The 22,509-nt window shown below is 37.5% G+C and overlaps 2 protein-coding genes across 2 annotated transcripts; one reads left to right on the plus strand and one right to left on the minus strand.

Annotated features, from left to right (window-relative positions):
- The first annotated feature begins 8 nt into the window (after positions 1–8).
- Positions 9–18,298, plus strand: LOC103517844 (protein FAM98A). Its single transcript, XM_026829811.1, is given in 9 exon segments — positions 9–80; positions 82–150; positions 436–546; positions 1,016–1,195; positions 1,661–1,846; positions 2,954–3,071; positions 3,689–3,877; positions 17,762–18,028; positions 18,085–18,298. Coding segments are annotated over 8 exon segments (1,107 nt in total). The 5' UTR covers positions 9–53; the 3' UTR covers positions 17,989–18,028; positions 18,085–18,298.
- Positions 11,905–13,869, minus strand: LOC108253505 (glutenin, high molecular weight subunit PW212). Its single transcript, XM_017447601.2, has 3 exons — positions 13,686–13,869; positions 13,072–13,102; positions 11,905–12,467 (listed from the first exon to the last, which is right to left on the minus strand). Exons 2-3 carry the CDS (start codon positions 13,091–13,093, stop codon positions 11,920–11,922), a joined length of 570 nt encoding a protein of 189 aa, XP_017303090.1. The 5' UTR covers positions 13,094–13,102; positions 13,686–13,869; the 3' UTR covers positions 11,905–11,919.
- Positions 18,299–22,509: the final 4,211 nt, after the last annotated feature.

The raw sequence follows: 22,509 nt of genomic DNA on the forward strand, positions 1-22,509 counted from the left end.
AATGTCTGATAGAGGGTCATGTGAACTCAAGACTTCGAACCCCAGAAACCTGCATGCTCCTGTTGGATTATCTAATAAATGGAGGTCAACTCGGCCAGAATGTATCGGGTCAACTTTCCTGATACAAAGAATGAAATGAGCATCACCATTGTAAGTAAACAACCAATCTCAGTAGTTTAGGGGTTAGTATATGCCAGATGCCTTCAGTTTGTTGGTTTGAGTCCAAGTCAAGACATACATTTCAGCCTGTTGTGTATTTTTTGCACCTTTTAGTTTTTTTTTTTTTTTTTTTTTTTTTTTTAATCCATGGAATCCAACTAATCCTGATTTAATGGATTCTAGAATCATTCTCATTCTGGCAGTATAAACAGGGTGTATTCTATACTACTTATTCCAAATAGGTAATCGTTTTATAAAGCAGATCCCTCTTTACAGAATGAATCCAGTACAGCCAAATACCTGCGTGATATGCTGATGGCACTTAAGTTTAATAAACCACCTGAGAATATTTCCCCGGAACAACTGTTTGGCAGAGTTCTTGTTAAAGTGAGTACTGTGATATCCCAAGCACTCATCCAATCACACTTAACTTGTATGCTTTACTCCCTACATATGCACTTTGACAAGCATTACCTACTTTTGTTTATTATTATTTATTTTTTAGTGCAATACTGTTAGTTTAGAATTGAAGTCAAGAAATTCTCCCTTTTTTTTCCTGTAGGAACCTTCATTTTAGGGAGTGAAAATATCGAATTCAATTAATAAAAAGTCAATATCTGACTTTAGAAAGTAAATTACTCAATTTAAACATCACTTTGCTACAGTAAAAAATAAAAATAAATAAATAAAATTGTTTCTAATAAATGATTTTTGAGTTATTTCCAGAGGGATAAAGATCCAAGATGTTAGTCCCCTCTTAAAATGATTGTTCACAAAAAAAGATAGGTAATACTCGTATAATAGGTAGGTATTATGTAATAAAAATTTAATATTGACCTCTTACTATCACTCACAGGTTTCGGAAATCTTGAAAACTGCGCCACCTGCCCTGGTAGGCAAACAGATGTTCAACGGAGAGCTGTCACCGAAACAATGGGAAACTCTGATGCAAGTTCAGAACGAAATGGCAGAGGAGTATAGGCTGAGGCGAGAAATGCTCCTGACCCGGCTGGACTGCACAATAGAGTCTTTCAAGGTGGGGAAGAGGGATTTTTTCCCCTAAAAAAAGCTTCCAGGGTGTTGAAGTTTTGACCTGTTCCCATTGTAGCATGTATCTCACTGCATTAGTTCATCGCATAGAAATAGCACTGCTCAATCAAGGAAACAAACTAGAAAACCATAAACCTCCGTGGGCGAGTGGTTATCACACTAGACTCGCCCTCCGGAGGTCCTGGGTTCGATTCCCTGCGGGGTCGGAGTTTTTTCGACCCTGTGTTTGGAATTCGGGGTGCACCCAGCCTCGTGAGGACAATTGAGTAGCTGTTTTAATCGAGTAGCGACCAGTGGCGGCATTACCAGAGTAAAAAGAATTTTTTTAGATATGTCAGCTCTTAGTAATGCTGTGATATCCACAAAAATGGTGAAGAAGCTCCCAGCATCACCACAGGGAAATCATGATTTAGATTTTAGATTTAATAAGTGATAATGATTTCCTTTCCAGTGGTCAGATCGGCTGAAAGGCAAGGAAGCTGTCATTGAGAAGGTATACTCAGAGAAGCGGGACAAACTATCACCCGACCCTACTGTATCACTAGCCGATCTACTGGCTGCCCGGGAAGATCTAGCTATTGCTGAGAAAACTTCAAACTCTAATGTACGACGGAACACAAGCAGTGGTGTCAATAAAGTGAGTAATACGTCTGGCTAGGGGACGTTAAACAGAGAGTAGACTAGCGTCTGGCTGTGGGACTATAAACAGGGAGGAGAACAGCTAACCCTAACCAGCGTAGCGAGCTGGCAGTTCTACAAAGGGTTCTCTCTGCTAAAGACCAAGCACAAGTCCTCACGATGGTTGACTGCGGTTCAGGATGAGCCAATTAAACATGGCTAGAGACCATCACCCCGGTGTATAGCAGATACTAAAAGATATCCTTTCTTTATTCTGCTATCGCCATTCGGCGAAAGTTAAAGCCGCTAAAACAACAACAACAACAACAACAACAACAACGACAACAACATAAAGTAAGTAGTCAGCTTCCATAGTGAGGTGGTCACTGCACTCGACTTGCACGCTGGCGAGACGGGTTCGATTCCTGGCGGGATCAAATGATTGATTCCGTAACTGGCTATTATAGCCCACAACTAGACACTAGTCTACTCTCTGTTTAACGTGCCCTAGCCAGACACTTGGTACCTAATGGTGTGATACAAAAATTGTGAAAAAGCTGTTGTTTAAACATTTTAGTCTCATTCGAGCAGGATAAACAAGGTACGAGTTTAATCAGTGTGATTTCTCAATTATTTAGCCTTAAGATACCATGTACAAAACAATACAGGTACGGGTTTGTTCCATTCTATTCTGCTTTACAACAAAGTTTGATGCACACTGTTTGGTAGAACAGGTCGACTATTGACAAAACCTCTCCACCAAGTTCTATGATTACATTTTTGTTGGTTTTCAATGAGACTGGGATTTTGATTTCTTTTGGTGATATCTTTGTAAATTTGATCATGCCATTTCAATCGTGGTCTACGAAAATGCTAGAATCATCGACTTTTTAGTAAGTTATTAATAATATAGTATAATAGCTATCATATAATTATTTTGAATTTTATATTATCTTATATGAATTTTATATAGAAATTGACCATTGTACAATGTACTTCAATGTATTTTATGTGCAAATAAAACATATTCTATTCTATTCTACCTTGCTTTCTGGTTCGTTTTATATTCATTCGAAAGTATTTGGTTTGACATTTACATTTATTTGATTTATTCCTGTTCTTTCAGGTAATCATTGGACAAGTGCCAGATAGGGGAGGGAGACCCAGTGAACAGCAGGCCCCGCCCCCTGAGATGCCGAGTTGGCAACAACGCAATGCAGGTGGGGGTGGGGGGCGTGGTGGAGGTAAGTTAAGCCGTATTTTATTATGTGTGGTCGTCCAAACCGGAATCTCATTGGCTCAGCCATATTGACTTAAAAAAAGTTATATTATAAAATACAACTATACGAGGTTTAGGCCGGTTATTCTTGTCGTGAGTTTCATCTTTCTTTCTTTTTTTTCGAATGTCCTATAGTAATTTATACGAGTTTTCCCGCTACACACGACACGACTTTTTTCCCGAACGACTCAAAGACTCAAAATGTCCTTGTAGATAAATTTAAATAAATGAGAGTGTTCCTACTTGCGCACGACACGATTTTTTTTCGAACGTGAAGTGGGAACGGGCCTTTACGAGTATTTACCTATGTAGAATGTTGGAAATTCTACAGTCTAAACTGTGAAAAAGTAGAGGTCAAAAGTTCAATACCTATTTGTCAGTCAGCTCAGTTAGCTTGGAGGGTACCACTTCTAACTTGTAAGCACTGGTTCGGGGGTTCAATCCCAACCCGGGGCGGATTTTATTTTAGCTTAGCACTTGGTAATGTTGTGATATCAGAAAAAAAGAAGAAGAAAAAAAAAGCGCTCTCTGCTTTGCCACAAATCTTTTGAGAAATGATTTTTTTTCTTTTTCCCCTTACAGGTTTTAGTGGAGGTCGAGGAGGAGGGGGCGGAGGACGTGGGGGTGGAGGTGGAGGTTTCAACAGTGGCGGAGATCAGAGGAGAGACAGTGGCTTCACGCCGGGGGGAGGGTCCAGGGTGCAAGCTGGCTGGACACCGGGCAACAATAACTATCAGGTCACGGTGGGCTATCAGCATGATAACCGAGGAGGTAAGTTTCTAAGAGAGCTATATCAACACCAATGGAGCAGTTGCGTTTGGGCAAAATTTATGATTAAAAGGTTGATTTTTATGAAACAGGTTGTGAAAAATCCAAATCTGAGGTCAAAACTCCGAAAAAATAACTGTAAAAAGTCTAAAATTAAATTTTCATTTGTCAGAGTTCAGGTATGTGAAGAAGTCTATAGTTAGCTTTGGGTTGACGCGCCTGCCTTCTAAGCGCTAGGTCGCCGGTTCGATTCCCGCCCGGGGCAGACTTTATCCTAAAATACATATAATTATAAGGTTTGTCCGGCTGGCTTTCTCTTATCCTGTATTCCTTCTCTCTTCCATTTCGCGATGTCTCATCTGCAGTTACAGTTCCTACTATCAAATCTCTTCAAAAAAAAAAAAACTATGTGGGACCAGTAAATACTTACAGGGAAAAGATCAGCTAACAATACAGTTTTTTAAAGGGTTCTTCTCTCTGATTTTTGATAATGAGCACAGGTCCCCACATTCGTTACTGCAGTTCATAATGATCCATTTGATGTATGGATTACAGATGTAGTAAAGCACAGGATATTGGTCCGTTGAGGAATGAAGAAGAGACCTTTTTCCAGCAGTACTTATTTTTCTTTACCTGAAGGTAGAGAAAGAGGCAGGGTCCGGGGTGGGCATTTTTTGTCAGACTCAATCAGCCCTGGGCTATGTGATATGTGGTTTTGGCAACAAAAAATTTATAAGTGGATGCCCTTCACACTCAACCTCTATTTCTTTTGCAAGGGAAATTTCAGGCTAGTCTCCTCCCTGTGTGAAGTCTTCCACTTCCAGCCAGACTAACTAGCCTACTCCCTGTTTAAAATTGCCCAGCTAGACATACATATCTACATATTTATGATTCTGGTCATTGTTATTATTTTCAGATGTTTAATTGATTGGATCAACCACACTAAAAATGAATTTTGAAGAACTCTTTGATGGCATAAGAACTCTAGAGTAAGTATCTACCTTTATTTTTTATTATTATCTTACTTTATTGTTTATTGATATATCAGCTAGCTATAAGCCACTAAGACTAAATATTCCCCCTTGGTATTATTATTACTTTCTTATTGGGGATGTTATTTTTATGTAGGTAAAACACTGATTTTATTTTATCTTCAAATTTGTTTTCAGTTACCCAAGGATCACCAATCATGAACAGTTGAAAGTGAGTATTGATGGTGGACTGAAAAATGTGGAATTCACCAAGTTGGTTGCCTGGTTGTGTAAGGAGATCAAGGTTCTTTTGAAGCTAGACGAGGATGTCACATCCACACAAGATTCAAGTTCTCTACTTCTGGAGCTGAGCAGTTTTCTCAAAGAATTAGGTAAAAGATTTTTACCTTCTATTGAACTTGAAAAAAAAAGGAGAAAAAAATGTGTTTAATCAGTTTTTAATTTGTAGCAATGAAGCTTGATATCTCTGTATCACATTTGTGTTGATGCACCATAGTAAATTGAAAAAAAAAAAAAAAAAAAACTTTTAATGTCTGTCATCGTTCAAATGCTAATAATAATAATAAAAAAAAATGTGGATTCGTTTTAAAAGATGGCGACAAAATGACACAAGTTTTTTTCTCTTCCAACAGAGGTGAAAATTTTTCCACTCAAATCCAAAAATATCCAAAAGAAAAGGAGGGGAAGTGAATAATAAAATACAAAAAATGGACGAAATGGAAAAATTTTCACTTTTTTCCAACGTTGCCACAAAAAAAAATACGCGTTATGTGTGAACAGAGATTTTCACAGCCAGCCCAATTTGTATTTTTCTTTCGGAATTTCCCCTCTGTTGGCGTGACGGCGCCTGTAGTGCCAGTACTGAAGTCTACTAAACTATAGGAAGACCAAGATGTCGCGCCATCGGAATCGGTTCTATTTCTGAAAGTTTACCAAAAGAAAAATACACCTCTAGTTAGCTGAGAGCAGCGGTTTTCAACCTTTTTTTCGCCCGCGTGCCCCTTGTTTATCCGGATTTTTTTAAAAAAAAAAAAGGTTTGACAGAGGGAACTGTAACTGCTATGGTCTTATCGTCCCGAAATCGAAGAGAGAAGGAAGACAGGATAGTCAGTTGGGTCCCGGGTTTGACAAGGTCATTTCTTCTACTTGTGAACAACAGAAAGAAGAACGTTGAAATATTGTTAAAAATATTTATTTTACTAGGACCCAACTCGTAGTCGACTACCTTAAGAAAAAAGGTCATGGGACCCAACTGGCGTTCTTCCAGAGATAGAAAGAGAGAAAAATATTATTTTCCCTTGAGTTTTCTATTTCGTTTCCAAAAAGCATTATATTTTATGTTTTGCTCTCTCACTCCCTCGCATTCTTCTTTTTCCTCTCTCTCTCTCTCCCTACCTCGCAGTCTCACACTCTACTTTCTCTCTCCCTCTCTCTCACACTCCTCTCATTGCTCTCTCTGTCTCACTTCCTATTTATTTCACCGCGTTTTCCTCATTCCATCTCTCTCTTTCTTCTCCCATCTCATGAATTATTCATTAACATTTTTTTTTTCATACTCATTTCCTTTCCTTGTTCTTCTTCTTGTTCTTGTTCTTCTTCTTTTTCTTGTTCTTCTTCTTCGTAGTCTTTAAGTCATTTTCTAACGTTCCTAATTATCTACGTTGCTTGAATTTGAATACACAATAATGCGTGCAGGAGATATAAAGTTAGGTATCTACCGATAATAAATAGTGGTTCGGTGAACTCTAGAACGCATTCAGAAAAAGTGTCTCCACAGTTTCAACTTAGATTAGGTATATACGTATATTTTATACATAATATTAAGGTAGGTACTTATATTATAAGTCGAACCTGTCTAAGTGGGAAACCTGTATAACTGGGGAAAAAATCGTGGCCCCTTCATGGCAACCTCTCAATGTAGGACACATTTTTACTTTCCCTATCCTATAGGAAGGAAAGTAATGTAATTGGGTCAAATTTTCAATGGTCAGTTTTTAGTCAAAACTCGTTTTGAGGTCCCTAGAGCCTAAATCCAAAGTTTCAGCCATTGGTCCGTGTGTGTGTCTGTCTGTAAACAAAATATCTCGAGAACGGTAAGAGCTAGAGACTTGAAATTTGGTATGTAGCTGTCAAATGTGACAAGGATGCGACACGAAACTTTTGGTTAAGACCGGTGCAACGGTTGGCAGCATTTTACCGCTTTTTGGCGGTTTTCGGTGCAATTTAACAATATCTCGGGAACGGTATAAGCTAGAGACTTGAAATTTGGTATGTAGTTCATAAATGTGACAAGGATGCAACACAAAATGTTTGGTTGAGATGGTTGCTGCGCTTGGCGGTATTTTCGAAAATTTAGTCCCGGTCTTATAATCTCATGTTACAGCCAAATGTTACCTGTGATGATACTAGGAGACTAATCAAGGGATCCTGTAGTCCCTGAGCAGACCACCTTACAGTCAATTGTTACTTATAACCTACTTGAAGACTAATCCGGTATAGTCAAGGTCCGTATTGCTCCGTGCCAACACATGACTGTAATAGTAATGAAACCTAAATATTGTAGTCCCACAGGCCTAATAACAACGGACTCAACAGTAGTCTGAGCCAACTGTAGCAATGGAGGTCTTAACAAAATGGAGCAGTTGGTAAAAATTGTTAATAAATGGTCGATTCCTATGTAAAAAGTTGGGAAAAATCCTAATCTGAGGTCAAAACTCCGAAATAATAACTGTAAAATGTCGAAAATTCAATTTTTATTTTCCGTCAGAGTCTTGAACTCTGACGTCAGACTTCAGGAGATGCGCAGAAGCGTAAGCGCACAAACATGAATTGCGCAGAAATGCATGCGCACAAACAGATTAAAGTGTTGCCTGCGAGGGAGCTTTGCTCGGGACATTTGATGTGACGTCATCGCCTACGAGAGCGTATGCCGTGACGTCAAACCTTATTTTATTCTGAACTCACAGTGATGTTCATTTCAACAAGCTACGACAAGTTATAAGAAAGTTATGGGCAAATCAAAACCTCAGGTAACTCTGGGTCACCCTGTAGATTGAGATGAAGAGGGAAATTTTTGTAATCAGAGAAAATTAAAACAAATAATGATTTTGATGAGTAGAGAAAGATACAAGGTATAAAGTTACTCATGTCTGAATATGTTAATTAGAATATTATTACTCTGATCTGACGCATGGGTAAGGTGAAATGAAGCGAGACGTGAGATGGAAGAACTTCAAAAGACTTTGAATAACTTTGAGCTTTGTCAGCCGCTCAACAGAGGGAAAGTTTTAAATATTTATAATTTACATACGATGAGAGAAAGTTTTATCAACTTTTCAGTTTTGGTCCCGGGGTTGGGTTGAGGGGAGGGCACTCAAAAGAAGAAGAATGATGGTGAAATTTCCACAAGCTCCTTAGAATAACAACACGCATCAGCTACCACCAGAGTGCTGCTTCTTCTTCAGAGATTTTCTACCTACACGGAAGGGTCGCACCCTTAATAAATAGGTAATAGGTAGTGTATAAAACACAATTCTTACTCATACTTAGATTATATGAATTGTGGATCAGTTCTTAGTACATATAGGTACCTCGATATTGTTTATTTCTGAAAATGCTATAGACAATCATGAGTATCACTTGAGATTTCATTTTTCTTCTTTTCTTTATTAATGCAAGAATTTTGTAACTTTAGATGCTTGAATATTTTGCATTCAAAATTGAAGAAGTGAGTTCAACAGCTAGGTACTTTAGTAAAACATAAACTTATGCAATCAAAGTTGTAAATATATGTAAGTAAGTATGTGGACTCCATTTTGAATCCCGGAAGCAACAGTTAAATACGACAGCCTATTCACTTGGAGGGGGTGGGGCGCCTGCCTTTTAAGTATTAGATTGCTGGTTCGATTCCTGCCCGAGCCGAACTGTTGCCTAAACAGATAAGGTTCGTTCTTGAAACGGCTGGCTTTCTCCTATCCTATCTTTCCTTCCATGTTCGATTTCGACAGGATAAGACCTGCGTTGTTTCAGTTATTCAGTTCCCATGATCCATTTTGTATCTACATAATATATAATTACTATTATAACTGTTTTGTTACCTACCTACCTATCTATTTATTACAATATTTTCATTCGCTCTTTTTTTTCTCCATTTTTCGAAGGTATGTACTTGCTCTGTATTCTGCTGCACATAAATTTGATGTGCCGGTAATTACTATTATAACTGTTTTGTTACCTACCTATCTATTTAATACAATATTTTCATTCGCTCTTTTTTTTTCTCCGTTTTTCGAAGGTATGTACTTGCTCTGTATTCTGCTGCACATAAATTTGATGTGCCCCTGGGGGACCATTAAAAACAGTAAGAACTCCCCTTTATTTTTTCATGCGTACCTTTGCGAAATTGGACTTTTTTATATTATTAGACAAGAGCAAACCTTTTTTTAAAAAAGCAGCAGTGTATACTTGGGTAGATAATAAAAGTGATAGAGGAAAGATATACGTATAAGATATAAAGTTAGGTATCTACCGATAATAAATAGTGGTTCGGTGAACTCTAGAACGCATTCAGAAAAAGTGTCTCCACAGTTTAGTGTATACTTGGGTAGATAATAAAAGTGATAGAGGAAAGATATAAGATATAAAGTTAGGTGTCTATACCGATAATAACTAGTGGTTCGGTGAACTCTAGAACGCATTATTCAGAAAAAGTGTCTCCACAGTTTCAACTTAGATTAGGGGTCGCAAATCCCGCAAAGAGATAATCCACAGTTTCAACTTAGATCCTGACGATTTGAAAAATTAAAGAGATAAATCACCTTTTGTTGTTTGGTTTATTTCATCAAAATCACATTGCGTACAAAACTGTTCGGTTCGGTAATCGGTAGTTGTGAGCTTTGGCAACACAAAGGATTTCTGGATTTTGGAATTGGAAAATGAACCTAAATTTGGAGAACTACAAGCAGGTCCTTTTGTTTCTCAGTTTGATAATATTAGATACCTACTAATATGTTTCTAACTTATTTTTTATTTGAACTCTTGAAATTTTGAAGTAGCTGCGGTAGCTGCATAATCTTCATAATTATTAGCACCTCATATTATACACTTATACAGTCATATGGTATTACGCGTAAAATACTGACGTTTGATGACATAACCAGTATTACCTACAATTAGCTAGGTATGTAATATTTTGTAAAGCATTAACAAAGCTGTGTAGGTGGATATGGATACTTGTAAATATATGTATAACTGCTCCCTTGGTTTACATATTTATGTAATGTACAAAAACACTGTGTATTCTACAGATAAAATAGAAAGTAGAAATACAAAGTATAATAATGTATTCTGAGAGTTACGTACCTATAGTTTATGTATGTATTTTACAGTTTAGATGGGGAAGCTGTTTTTATTAATTGCTTAGAATTAGTTTCAGTACTTAGGTACCTATAATACCGTGTGACCTGGATTTGTCTCTGGCTCACTGGTCTTACAAACTTTCATCTTGGCAACATTACAAAAGAAGGAGAGAGCTTTCCTCCGTGTTAATTATATTAGGGTGATGTAACATCATATTATCTCTCTCATTAATGCAACCTTCTCTCTAAGGAACCTATTGCACTGAAACTATCCTTACCTTTCCTCTCTCTCACATACCTTTCTTTGTCTACTCCTTCTCCTCCTCCTCCTCATCCACGCGTGTCTTTTGTCTTCTTGTCCTTCTTCTTCTTCATTTCCTTTACCTTTTGTTTTTTGTCTCTCTTTTTTCTCTCCTCCTTCTTCTACTTCTCTTTTTTTCCCTTCATTCGGTACTTTCTCGTTCGTCTTCATCTCCTTCCTCTACATCTACTTTACATTCCTCTAGTTCTTTCTCTTCTCCTCCTCCCCTTCCTTTCCTTTTTTCTTCTCTACATCTTTTTCGTCTAATTCTTATTCTTATCCTTTCCTCCACACTCTCCTTCTTCTTCATTTTCTTCGTCTTCTATAGATACCTTTGTGCTTAGAGTTGAATGGCTGTGCACAGGATTTCAATGAGGGTCTCAAGAGCATCTATCTCTCTCTCTCTCCTTTGTTTTAGATCCTGACGATCTGAAAAATTAAAGAGATAAATCACCTCTTGTTGTTTGGTAGTAGATAATGTTTGGTTCATTTCATCAAAATCACATTGCGTACAAAACTGTTCGGTTCGGTAATCGGTAGTTGTGAGCTTTGGCAACACAAAGGATTTCTGGATTTTGGAATTGGAAAATGAACCTAAATTTGGAGAACTAGGTACAAGCAGGTCCTTTTGTTTCTCAGTTCGATAATATTAGATACTAATATGTTTCTAACTTATTTTTTATTTGAACTCTTGAAATTCTGAAGTAGCTACGGCACTTCATATTAGCACCTCATATTATACAGTCATATGGTATTACGCGTAAAATACTGACGTTTGATGACATAACCAGTATTACAATTAGCTATGTAATATTTTGTAAAGCATTAACAAAGCTGTTTAGGTGGATATGGATACTTGTAAATATATGTATAACTGCTCCCTTGGTTTACATAATTATTTATGTAATGTATAAAAACACTGTGTATTCTACAGATAAAATAGAAAGTAAAAATACAAAGTATAATAATGTATTCTGAGTATTACGTATAGTTTATGTATGTAATTTACAGTTTAGATGGGGATGCTGTTTTTATTAATTGCTTAGAATTAGTTTCAGTACTTAGGTGTAATACCGTGTGACCTGGATTTGGATCTGGCTCACTGGTCTTACAAACTTTCATCTTGGCAACATTACAAAAGAAGGAGAGAGCTTTCCTCCGTGTTAATTATATAGGGTGAAGCAACAGCCTCATTTCTTTTGAACAGAAAATTTTCATTTTCTTTCTTTTTCATTAAAACTTTGAGAGGAATGGAAGTGGGTCTTCCTCAGCTTCGATGGAGAACACATGACAAGAATCTTGCTCTATGTATAACTTTGCTCTAATATTTTATAATTATTACTTCATGGTTCTTTTCTATCTTATCAGTATGAGAAGAATATCTTATCAGTACAGTCAATCAACCTTGAACTTACCTTTGGAAGTGCTTGCATCTCCACCTCCTTTGCCCTTCTTTTTTCCACCTCCTCCTTGTTGTTTCCCTTGCTCTGGCTGACTGGACTCGGGTTTTTGGGCTTGTGCTTGGGGTGGTTGTTGTGGTTGGGGTGGTTGTTGTTGTTTTGGAGGCTGGGGACCAACATCTCCAGCTCCTGCTCCAGGTGTTGGCTGTTGTTGTCCAGGACCTCCTTTTCCTTTGCCACCTTTACCACCCGGAGCTTGTTGTTGAGCCTGAGGCTGTTGTTGTTGTTGTTGTTGTCGTGGTTGTTGTTGTTGTTGTTGTTGTTGTTGAGGTTGCTGCTTTTGTTGGGGATGTGGCTTAGGCTGCTGCTGCTGCTGATGAGGTGCCTGTTGCTGGGCCTGTCGAGGTTGCTGCTGTGGTGGCTGTCTCTGACCTCCGCCTAGAGCAGGAAAATCTCCAGAAGTCCCAGGAGCCTGCTGGGGTTGTCCTCCTCCTCCTCCTCCTCCACCTCTTCCTTTCCCTTTTTTCTTCCCACCTCCACCACCTGCAAATATGGGAGCACAGAATTTTAAGAAGGTATGATGAATCTCCAAAATTCTAGAAGAAATCCTCAAAATCAAAGAAGGCATGAATATTCTAAAGAAATTCTCAAAATTCCCAACTATGTATGAAGACTAGCTTTAAAATGTGCTTTCAAATTCCAAACAAGAAAATTCAAGATGGATTTCGAAATGTCAGAATTGTGAAATGTTAATAGGATTTAAAACAAAATTCAATCACCTGTGTTTTCATTTCTATAATATTCACTAGGATATCCATCATCAAGACAGAAGGATAGGATCAGGGCCGAATTTAGGGGGAGCTCCATTTTCTCCTTTACTGTACATCAGACTCCAAAAAATAAAAAAAAAATAGGGTCAAGGGGGGCCAGCCACCCCCCTCCCCTATCTTTGAGCTTCATTTTTCTCCTGTGCTGTAGGAAAGACTTCAAAAATTTGGAGCATCCCCCCCCCTGTCCATTAGTGTTTGGACCCTTGTACCCCCCCTCTTGGCAAAATCCTGGATACGGCCCTGCTGTATTATAAGGAAAGTACAAATACTAAACACAACAAACTTTGAAGATAATATGTAGAAATAGTAACACATACCTCTTCCTTGATTATCAGCCATGGTTTTTGTCTGAAAGAATAAAAGGCAAACCAAATATTAAAAATTTACAAAGAAACAAACTCGTTCATAAACTTTCAAATTTCAACCTTGGATTTACCAAGGTTGAAATTTGAAAAAAAAAAAAAAAAAAAAAAAAAATGCCTTTCTTATCTTAATAAAAAAAAAAATCCAAGTAGGATATATGTTGTAGGTTTAGTGATGGCTTTGCAACAAGTCCTAAACTTTGAGTCCTTTTTTCTCAAAACGGTTTTTAACTTTCCTTATCCTATAGGAAGGAAAGTAATGTAATTGGGAGTTAGGAGTTAGTCCACTCCGCCTCTAAGCCATTCATAATATGTAACAGTGTTCTAACTGTAATAGTGGTCTACAATGTGATTTTTTGGTGGAAAGTGCATAATCCCCCTACTTCTGGCCGAAATAACATCACATTGACGTGATGACGTGGTCTACGACAAGCGGCAAGAAAGTAGTTAGGTACCTACTTTAACATTTTTTAGCCTGAGGTTGCATCACTTGCACCATAGATGAAAAAGTGCAAAATTCCTGGTTAGGTTAGTACCTAGATCCTTATCACTAATCTTGGAAGACTTACCTTATAAAAAAGATTTAAATGTTTTTCCTTTGGATATAAAGATCTTAATCAAATTCAAAAATTTCAAAAGTACAAAAGAAAAGATCAAATTTATTAGTTTTCTTCGAATTTTCTTTCTTTCTTTCTTTCTTTCTTTCTTTGTTCCAGAATATTCCAGATTTTTTTTTTCACTTTTTTATATTTTTTTTCATTCGCTGATTGCTGAATATGTGGCTCGCTTCTCACAGAACTTTTTAGGTTGCTCTTTTTACCGGTCATCAAGCGCTATGTTCACACATGTAATATGATTTTATTTTCCAAAAGTTTTTTTCAAAATAAAATCAGGAAATAGGAAATACCTTACCTGGAAAATCCAATAAAAAGTTTATGAACTTTATGGGTAAGTTTAGTCACAAGCTTTGCAGGGTCCAGCTAGGGCACATAGACAATAGACTAGCAAATAAACTGGGAGAAGAACAGCTAACTCCAGCCTAGCCATAGGCAGCTAACTAGGATCTATCTGTGGGACTAGGGTTTCCAGACGTCCGGGTTTTCCCGGACATGTCCGGGTTTTTACATGTTTGTCCGGCGTCCGGGGGGATTTTTGAAAATTTGGGAAATGTCCGGGTTTTTGATGATAAGACTCCAACAATATTGAAAAGCGTTTTTCATTCTTTTTGAGAAAAGATTTGAAAAAAAAAAGATCAATTCGTCATGTGCATTTTACATGACTAATGATTCTTTACATTATGGACATTCGTATTCATGAAACATCAACAAAACCAGTAAAAATGTTTGCTTTCATCGGAATGTGAAGAGGAACGATCTATGTGAAGAAACGTATGCGCACAAACACATGAATTGCGCAGAAATGCATGCGCACAAACAGATTAATGCGAGGGAGCTTTGCTCGGGACATTTGATGTGACGTCATCGTGTACGGGAGCGTATGCCGTGACGTCAGAGTTCAAGATTTACCGGAAGGAGCGCGGTAGTGCTCTGCCCCGCCAAGTCAAGATTACTAATAGTTCTGTGAACTGTAGACCTCACTCGGACTCTTTTTGTCCAAGCACTCCAAGCTGATACTAATGTAGATTTGTAGAATGTACCTATGAATGGAATTGAAATGACTTTGCTATTCCAATGAATAGAAAAGAAGTACCTCTTACGTAATTAAAAGGGAACAGGTTTCAGATATTTACCTTTTTTTAAACAATAGAGCATCAAAACTCTGAAAATTTTTGATTCTATATTTCTATCATAAATCATAAACAATACACTGGAAGTATAGGTACATAGAGATGTACGTATGAATGCAATTCACAATTCACATGTATAAAACCGGATTTAATCTCACGTACCCCCGCCACCATCATATTGAGTACCAGGTACCCTTACCTAGGTTGATGGGTACCATTACTAGGTACTGAGTTCTAAAAACACACTCTGTACCTTTTGAAAAAATACAGTACTTCAGTATATTGGAGTCAAAATTCGGTACTTTTCTGGACTGTACTGCACTAATAACTGCACCTGCCTCGGTGGCGTAGTGGTCAAGACGCTCGCCTGGGAATCAGGAGGGCGTGGGTTCGATCCCAGCCGATGTATTTTTTTTTTTTTAATAATAATAATAATAAAATTGTTAAGAATTTTATTCTCAGCAGATACTAAAAGATATCCTTTCTTTATTCTGCTATCGCCATTCGGCGAAAGTTAAAGCCGCTAAAACAACAACAACAACAACAACAACAACAACGACAACAACATAAAGTAAGTAGTCAGCTTCCATAGTGAGGTGGTCACTGCACTCGACTTGCACGCTGGCGAGACGGGTTCGATTCCTGGCGGGATCAAATGATTGATTCCGTAACTGGCTATTATAGCCCACAACTAGACACTAGTCTACTCTCTGTTTAACGTGCCCTAGCCAGACACTTGGTACCTAATGGTGTGATACAAAAATTGTGAAAAAGCTGTTGTTTAAACATTTTAGTCTCATTCGAGCAGGATAAACAAGGTACGAGTTTAATCAGTGTGATTTCTCAATTATTTAGCCTTAAGATACCATGTACAAAACAATACAGGTACGGGTTTGTTCCATTCTATTCTGCTTTACAACAAAGTTTGATGCACACTGTTTGGTAGAACAGGTCGACTATTGACAAAACCTCTCCACCAAGTTCTATGATTACATTTTTGTTGGTTTTCAATGAGACTGGGAGTTCCATTCTATTCTGCTTTACAACAAAGTTTGATGCATACTGTTTGGTAGAACAGGTCGACTATTGACAAAACCTCTCCACCAAGTTCTATGATTACATTTTTGTTGGTTTTCAATGAGACTGGGATTTTGATTTCTTTTGGTGATATCTTTGTAAATTTGATCATGCCATTTCAATCGTGGTCTACGAAAATGCTAGAATCATCGACTTTTTAGTAAGTTATTAATAATATAGTATAATAGCTATCATATAATTATTTTGAATTTTATATTATCTTATATGAATTTTATATAGAAATTGACCATTGTACAATGTACTTCAATGTATTTTATGTGCAAATAAAACATATTCTATTCTATTCTACCTTGCTTTCTGGTTCGTTTTATATTCATTCGAAAGTATTTGGTTTGACATTTACATTTATTTGATTTATTCCTGTTCTTTCAGGTAATCATTGGACAAGTGCCAGATAGGGGAGGGAGACCCAGTGAACAGCAGGCCCCGCCCCCTGAGATGCCGAGTTGGCAACAACGCAATGCAGGTGGGGGTGGGGGGCGTGGTGGAGGTAAGTTAAGCCGTATTTTATTATGTGTGGTCGTCCAAACCGGAATCTCATTGGCTCAGCCATATTGACTTAAAAAAAGTTATATTATAAAATACAACTATACGAGGTTTAGGCCGGTTATTCTTGTCGTGAGTTTCATCTTTCTTTCTTTTTTTTCGAATGTCCTATAGTAATTTATACGAGTTTTCCCGCTACACACGACACGACTTTTTTCCCGAACGACTCAAAGACTCAAAATGTCCTTGTAGATAAATTTAAATAAATGAGAGTGTTCCTACTTGCGCACGACACGATTTTTTTTCGAACGTGAAGTGGGAACGGGCCTTTACGAGTATTTACCTATGTAGAATGTTGGAAATTCTACAGTCTAAACTGTGAAAAAGTAGAGGTCAAAAGTTCAATACCTATTTGTCAGTCAGCTCAGTTAGCTTGGAGGGTACCACTTCTAACTTGTAAGCACTGGTTCGGGGGTTCAATCCCAACCCGGGGCGGATTTTATTTTAGCTTAGCACTTGGTAATGTTGTGATATCAGAAAAAAAGAAGAAGAAAAAAAAAGCGCTCTCTGCTTTGCCACAAATCTTTTGAGAAATGATTTTTTTTCTCATTTTATGTTTTATTATTATTGTCATTTTGAGTGAGTTTTACAGTTCACTTAATGTTTGATTGGTTTGAATTGACAGGGTGTCCATATAAATGTCTGATAGAGGGTCATGTGAACTCAAGACTTCGAACCCCAGAAACCTGCATGCTCCTGTTGGATTATCTAATAAATGAGGTCAACTCGGCCAGAATGTATCGGGTCAACTTTCCTGATACAAAGAATGAAATGAGCATCACCATTGTAAGTAAACAACCAATCTCAGTAGTTTAGGGGTTAGTATATGCCAGATGCCTTCAGTTTGTTGGTTTGAGTCCAAGTCAAGACATACATTTCAGCCTGTAGTGCATGTTATGCACCTGTAAGTTTTTTTTTTTTTTTTTTTTTTTTTTTTTTTTTTTTTTCACCCAAGTAAGCGCAACTGTTCTATTGCTACTTATTATTTGTATTTCTACAGACAGGAATTCTCAATACTCTCCATTTAGGACCTAAAATAATAATAATAATAATAAAAAGTGACATTGAAATATTTGCCATTGATATACATCAACATCAAGTGGAAATTGTACCTTGAATTTTAACTTGACTCCATCCTTAATCTGTGATAGATTCAATTTATTTGTTTTGTCACAATCTTAACAGTTTTTTACCTCTGTATGGTACAAAATACAGAGAAATATAAATTAGTATCTTCTTGGTATTTGTTTCCAGGTGGTTATCAGAACAACAGAAACGGAGGTGGTTACAGTCAAGGAGGGGGTTATCAGGACAACCGGGGCTATCAACAGGATAACAGGGGCGGCTACCAGCAAGATAGGGGTTATCAGGATCGATATCAGCAGGGAGGGGACAGGGGCGGATATCACAACAGTAGGGGTGGGGGCTATCATGAGTCAAGAGGGGGCAGGGGGGGTAGAGGAAGGGGAAGCTGGTATTGAAAGAGTGGAGGGGGTTGATATTGACCTAAAGCCAGCCATTGACTATCAGGTATCAGGTAGACCTGACAGACGGACCTTTTCAGCCGTACCTGTCAGGTCTACCTGATAGTGGCTGGCCTAATCCTTGAGCTACAATCTTTCTTTTATTTCTTTAGCCGTGTTTGCACATAGTTGACGACTGTATATGAACTCGATCGATGTCGATTGAAATCGTACACTGCCTTAACAACATAGATGCACCTCGTCAATCGACGGCGTCGACTATAGGGGTATTTTATTTATGTGAAACGGAAATTTTTCCTAATCCAAACTATTCCACTGTGGTCACTTTTTTTATCCCCACCACAGTGCTTTTTGTACTGGATAATAAAATGCAAAATCAGCTGATTTCTTCTTCCACCTCATTTTTCCTGCTCTATGACTTTGAAACATCACCCAAGTAAGCGCAACTGAATGTTGTGCTTTGTCGTGTTGATAGAAGTAGGTATACCTATGTATGTATGTTTGGATCCTGGCCTGTATATATAATATACTATGTAACTACCTACTCTCAGGGCCGTAGCCAGAATTTTAAGGGGGGGGGATGCTCTGTCCCCCTAAATACGGCTCTACCTACTGTGTGTAATATCATATCTCTCTCAATAATGCAACCTTTCCTCCCTCTCTCACACTCTCACATACCTTTCTTTGTCTACTCCTCCTCCTCCTCCTCCTTCTCCTCACTCACGCGTGTCTTTTGTCTTCTTGTCCTTCTTCTTCATTTCCTTTACCTTTTGTTTTTTGTCTCTCTTTTTTCTCTCCTCCTTCTTCTACTTCTCTTTTTTTTTCCTTCATTCGGTACCTTCTCTTTCGTCTTCATCTCCTTCCTCTCCATCTCCATCTACTTTACATTCCTCTAGTTTTTTCTCTTCTCCTCCTCCCCTTCCTTTCCTTTTTTCTTCTCTACATCTTTTTCGTCTAATTCTTATTCTTACCCTTTCCTCCACACTCTCCTTCTTCACCATCTTCTTCGTCTTCTAAAGATACCTTTGTGCTTAGAGTTGAATGGCTGTGCACAGGATTTCAATGAGGGTCTCAAGAGCATCTATCTCTCTCTCTCTCCTTTGTTCTTGCATCCCCATTTAAAGCGAGAGCATTATCAGCACTCCCCACCTTTTATATTCTATACTTCTTACACTCCTTCTCCTCCTTCTTCTCCCCCTTTTCCTCCTCCTCCTCCTTTATCCTTTCTTTCGAAACCCTATATTTTCCCTTTTTTGTTTTCAATGTCTAATTCCTCAGCCTTGTCTTTTCCTCGCAAGGGAATCAGCTTATTCGAAAATCGACCGAGAGGCTTTCAGCGTGTGCTTCCTTTTCCATTGTGAGTCTGAGTATAGGTATGTACATATACCCACAATGTACAATATGTAAGTAGTGATATTAGCATGCGATATGTCCACAGATTGTCTAGCAATGATGAGAAATACCAAGTAGGTAGGTAGGTATTAGTTACGCGAAGAAAAGGAACGCCAATGAATAAATAGAAACTAACAACTTAGAAAGTATCAGCAACAACACACAATAATACAAACGTTAACAACATCTGTAGATATAGCATCAACATTGTCTCTGACAAAACAACCTTCCTAATCATCACCATCACTTCAATATGTATTTTAAAACCATCATTTGCAGGGAACAATTTTCTCTTTACGTTCATTATGAAAATTTTACAGCTACTCCGATAATGATAATGATGATGATGATGATAATGATAGTAACTACACGACCAAACCCGTATCCCGCAGTCATGCTGCTGGGAGCTTTTATAATTTCTCTCTCTTCTCTTTTTTCCATTTTTTGTTGCCTCTGATCATCCCTCTCTTCTGTTTTCATTCTTTACTCTTCTCTTCATGTCCCCGTCTATCTGTTCTATATTTTCAAAGTGTTGTCTGTTACCTTTTTCATCTCGTTTTTTGCTCTCTTCTCTTCTGTTTTGTTTATTCTACCCACCTAATATATCTCCCACCACCCTAGCTCGATGACGCTCTTTCATTTTCATTTTTATCATCATATTAAATTTCATAATGATATTTTTGCGTTCTTGTGTACGACCGCTTGCTTTTCTCTTTCTTTTGGGGATTATTTTTTGTGTCTCTTCTGTGAATTATTTCCCTTTATTTCTCTCTATTGAAAAAATGTGGCTTTCTCTTCGGCCTTCCTTTCGTTCATATATATATATTTCATTCTTTGCCTGTAAAGAAAACATCTATTCCAATTTTTCTAAAATGGTTTTTCTTTTCTTGCGTTTTTACTGTAATCTAAAATCGGATAAACCGTTCAATATACATAGTTGTTATGCTGAAACTAACAGACAGGAGGAGAGAAAATAAGAGTTCCATGATGTTATATGTATTTTTTAATAGATTTTGTGCACCTTCAGGTACTTACCATCAAATAATGATCCCGTCTTGATATTGGGTTGAGATGATCATTTTTTTGGTTGATTTAAAATTGCAAAGGAGGTCGCTGGAGTTTTTGCTCTATAAAAATGAAGTGGTCTGATAACACAAAAGAATAGGGAATTTCCTTAATTTGTCAACAAGGTATGAACGATGATCTCTAGGTAACTTGAAGAAGTTCCGGTTCCAGAATAGGTACTTGGCTTCATAATATTCTTTACACTCTTCAACAGTCCAATGTTCAATATAATAAATGTCTTCATAAAGTATTTAAATAAATAGAAAACAATAAAAAAGATATTCTATCTTGGTTGCCGTGTTCAGAAAGAGCATGAAGAAGGGCAGAAGAAACATATATTATACAAGGTGACCCAGAGTTACCTGACGGTTTTTAAAATGATGCTACACGTTCAACTTTCAAGATAAAAGAGTGATATTTATTATAAACAAAAGACAACAAAATAAGGTTTACTTTTTTGAGTATTTTGTTTTTGGTGGTGATAAGGTGCGGAAGACAACGCTAGCCGAAAAATCGCCCTAATTTTGAAAACACTCAATCTGGTTCAAAATTCGATATACTGTCTCTAGCATTTTTTGAGAATTTTATTCTCATTTATTTGAGAATTTGACCACATAATAATAGAGCTCTAAGGGTTAAGTGGTAGAGAACGCCTAAGGCGTTAACCTCGCCTAGTGGTTGCCTTCCACTCAAGAGTCTTATTATTATTATTAAGCCGTCCCAATTAAAATTTTGCTTTTGTCCGCCATTACACCATATTTTCTCGCGACCGCCGGAGGGTGTCTGACGTACCCGCGGTTGAAAATCGCTGTCTAATAGAGTGATACGCCTGCCTGGAAAGCGCTACTTCGTGGGTTTGATTCGGGCCCGGGCGACCTTTATCCTAGCAGATAAGGTTCGTTTTCTTCTGGATAAATAATAAAAATGAAAATATTTCCAAGTGTGACTTTATTTCAATATGAAATGAAATTATTCTTCAATTCCTATTCACAGGTATAAATGGTTATAAATTACTAGTAAAAGGGGATTCTTATTTCCTATCTCGAATTCTGTGGTTAAAGTACCAGCTACGTTATTTTGGGGTGACACAGCCGCTACGACAAAAATAAATTTTCGTGGTCTCCATCGTCCATCAGACCCGTCTCAAAGAGTTCAGCTCAAGCACTCTGTCTCTGTTTATCAATTTAAAAAACAGTGGGGGATAAATATGTTTGTATCAAAATAGGTTTGTAGGATCTTAGTTAGATACCTATAATTTAGCTTTCAAAGGGACTTGGGTTTTTTTTTCTAAATGATGGGAATAGGAAATTAATAATATGTAGGTACAGTACACTGAACGCGATTTATCAAAATGTAAACGGAGCCTAGTGTAGTTGCAGTTCGATGTAATTTTAACAGAGTGCAGCACTCTAGAGATTGAAATCAGCTGATCGTACAACATGGTTGCCGGGTGTAACTGTACGGTAGTTCTTCCCTCGTGTGGTGCGATAATAGCTTGGTCAGTGTGCATTATTGCACGCTAAATATTTTCTATTTAAATATTAAAAAATGTCAGTAGCGAATAACTTATGAAAGAGGGAATCATAAAAAAGGTGAGAATTCTTCCAGGACCCAGCAAAAAATTGAAAGTAAGAAAAAAGTACGATACAGTACAGTCATATCGTGCTTTGGGTACGTACGGTATTTACATAGTTTCTGTACGGATATTCCGGAAATCGGGTCACATACATCTGACAACGCTGTTGTGACGAAAAAAGCGCAGCGCTGGCAGCGAGTTTTCAAAACCCAACTCACTTGTGAATGGAGCGGGGATTTTTTCTATTTCCCACGGGAAAATGAAGGGAAATTTCATTTTTTTTCTGTGAATTATTTCCCTTTATTTCTCTCTATTGAAAAAATGTGGCTTTCTCTTCGGCCTTCCTTTCGTTCATACCTATATATTTCATTCTTTGCCTGTAAAGAAAACATCTATTCCAATTTTTCTAAAATGGTTTTTCTTTTCTTGCGTTTTTACTGTAATCTAATTCTGGAAAGAAAGAGAAAAAGTTGAATAAAAGTTGT

This window comes from Diaphorina citri, unplaced genomic scaffold, assembly GCF_000475195.1.
Source record: "Diaphorina citri unplaced genomic scaffold, Diaci psyllid genome assembly version 1.1 scaffold1992, whole genome shotgun sequence".
NCBI lineage: Eukaryota > Metazoa > Arthropoda > Insecta > Hemiptera > Psyllidae > Diaphorina > Diaphorina citri.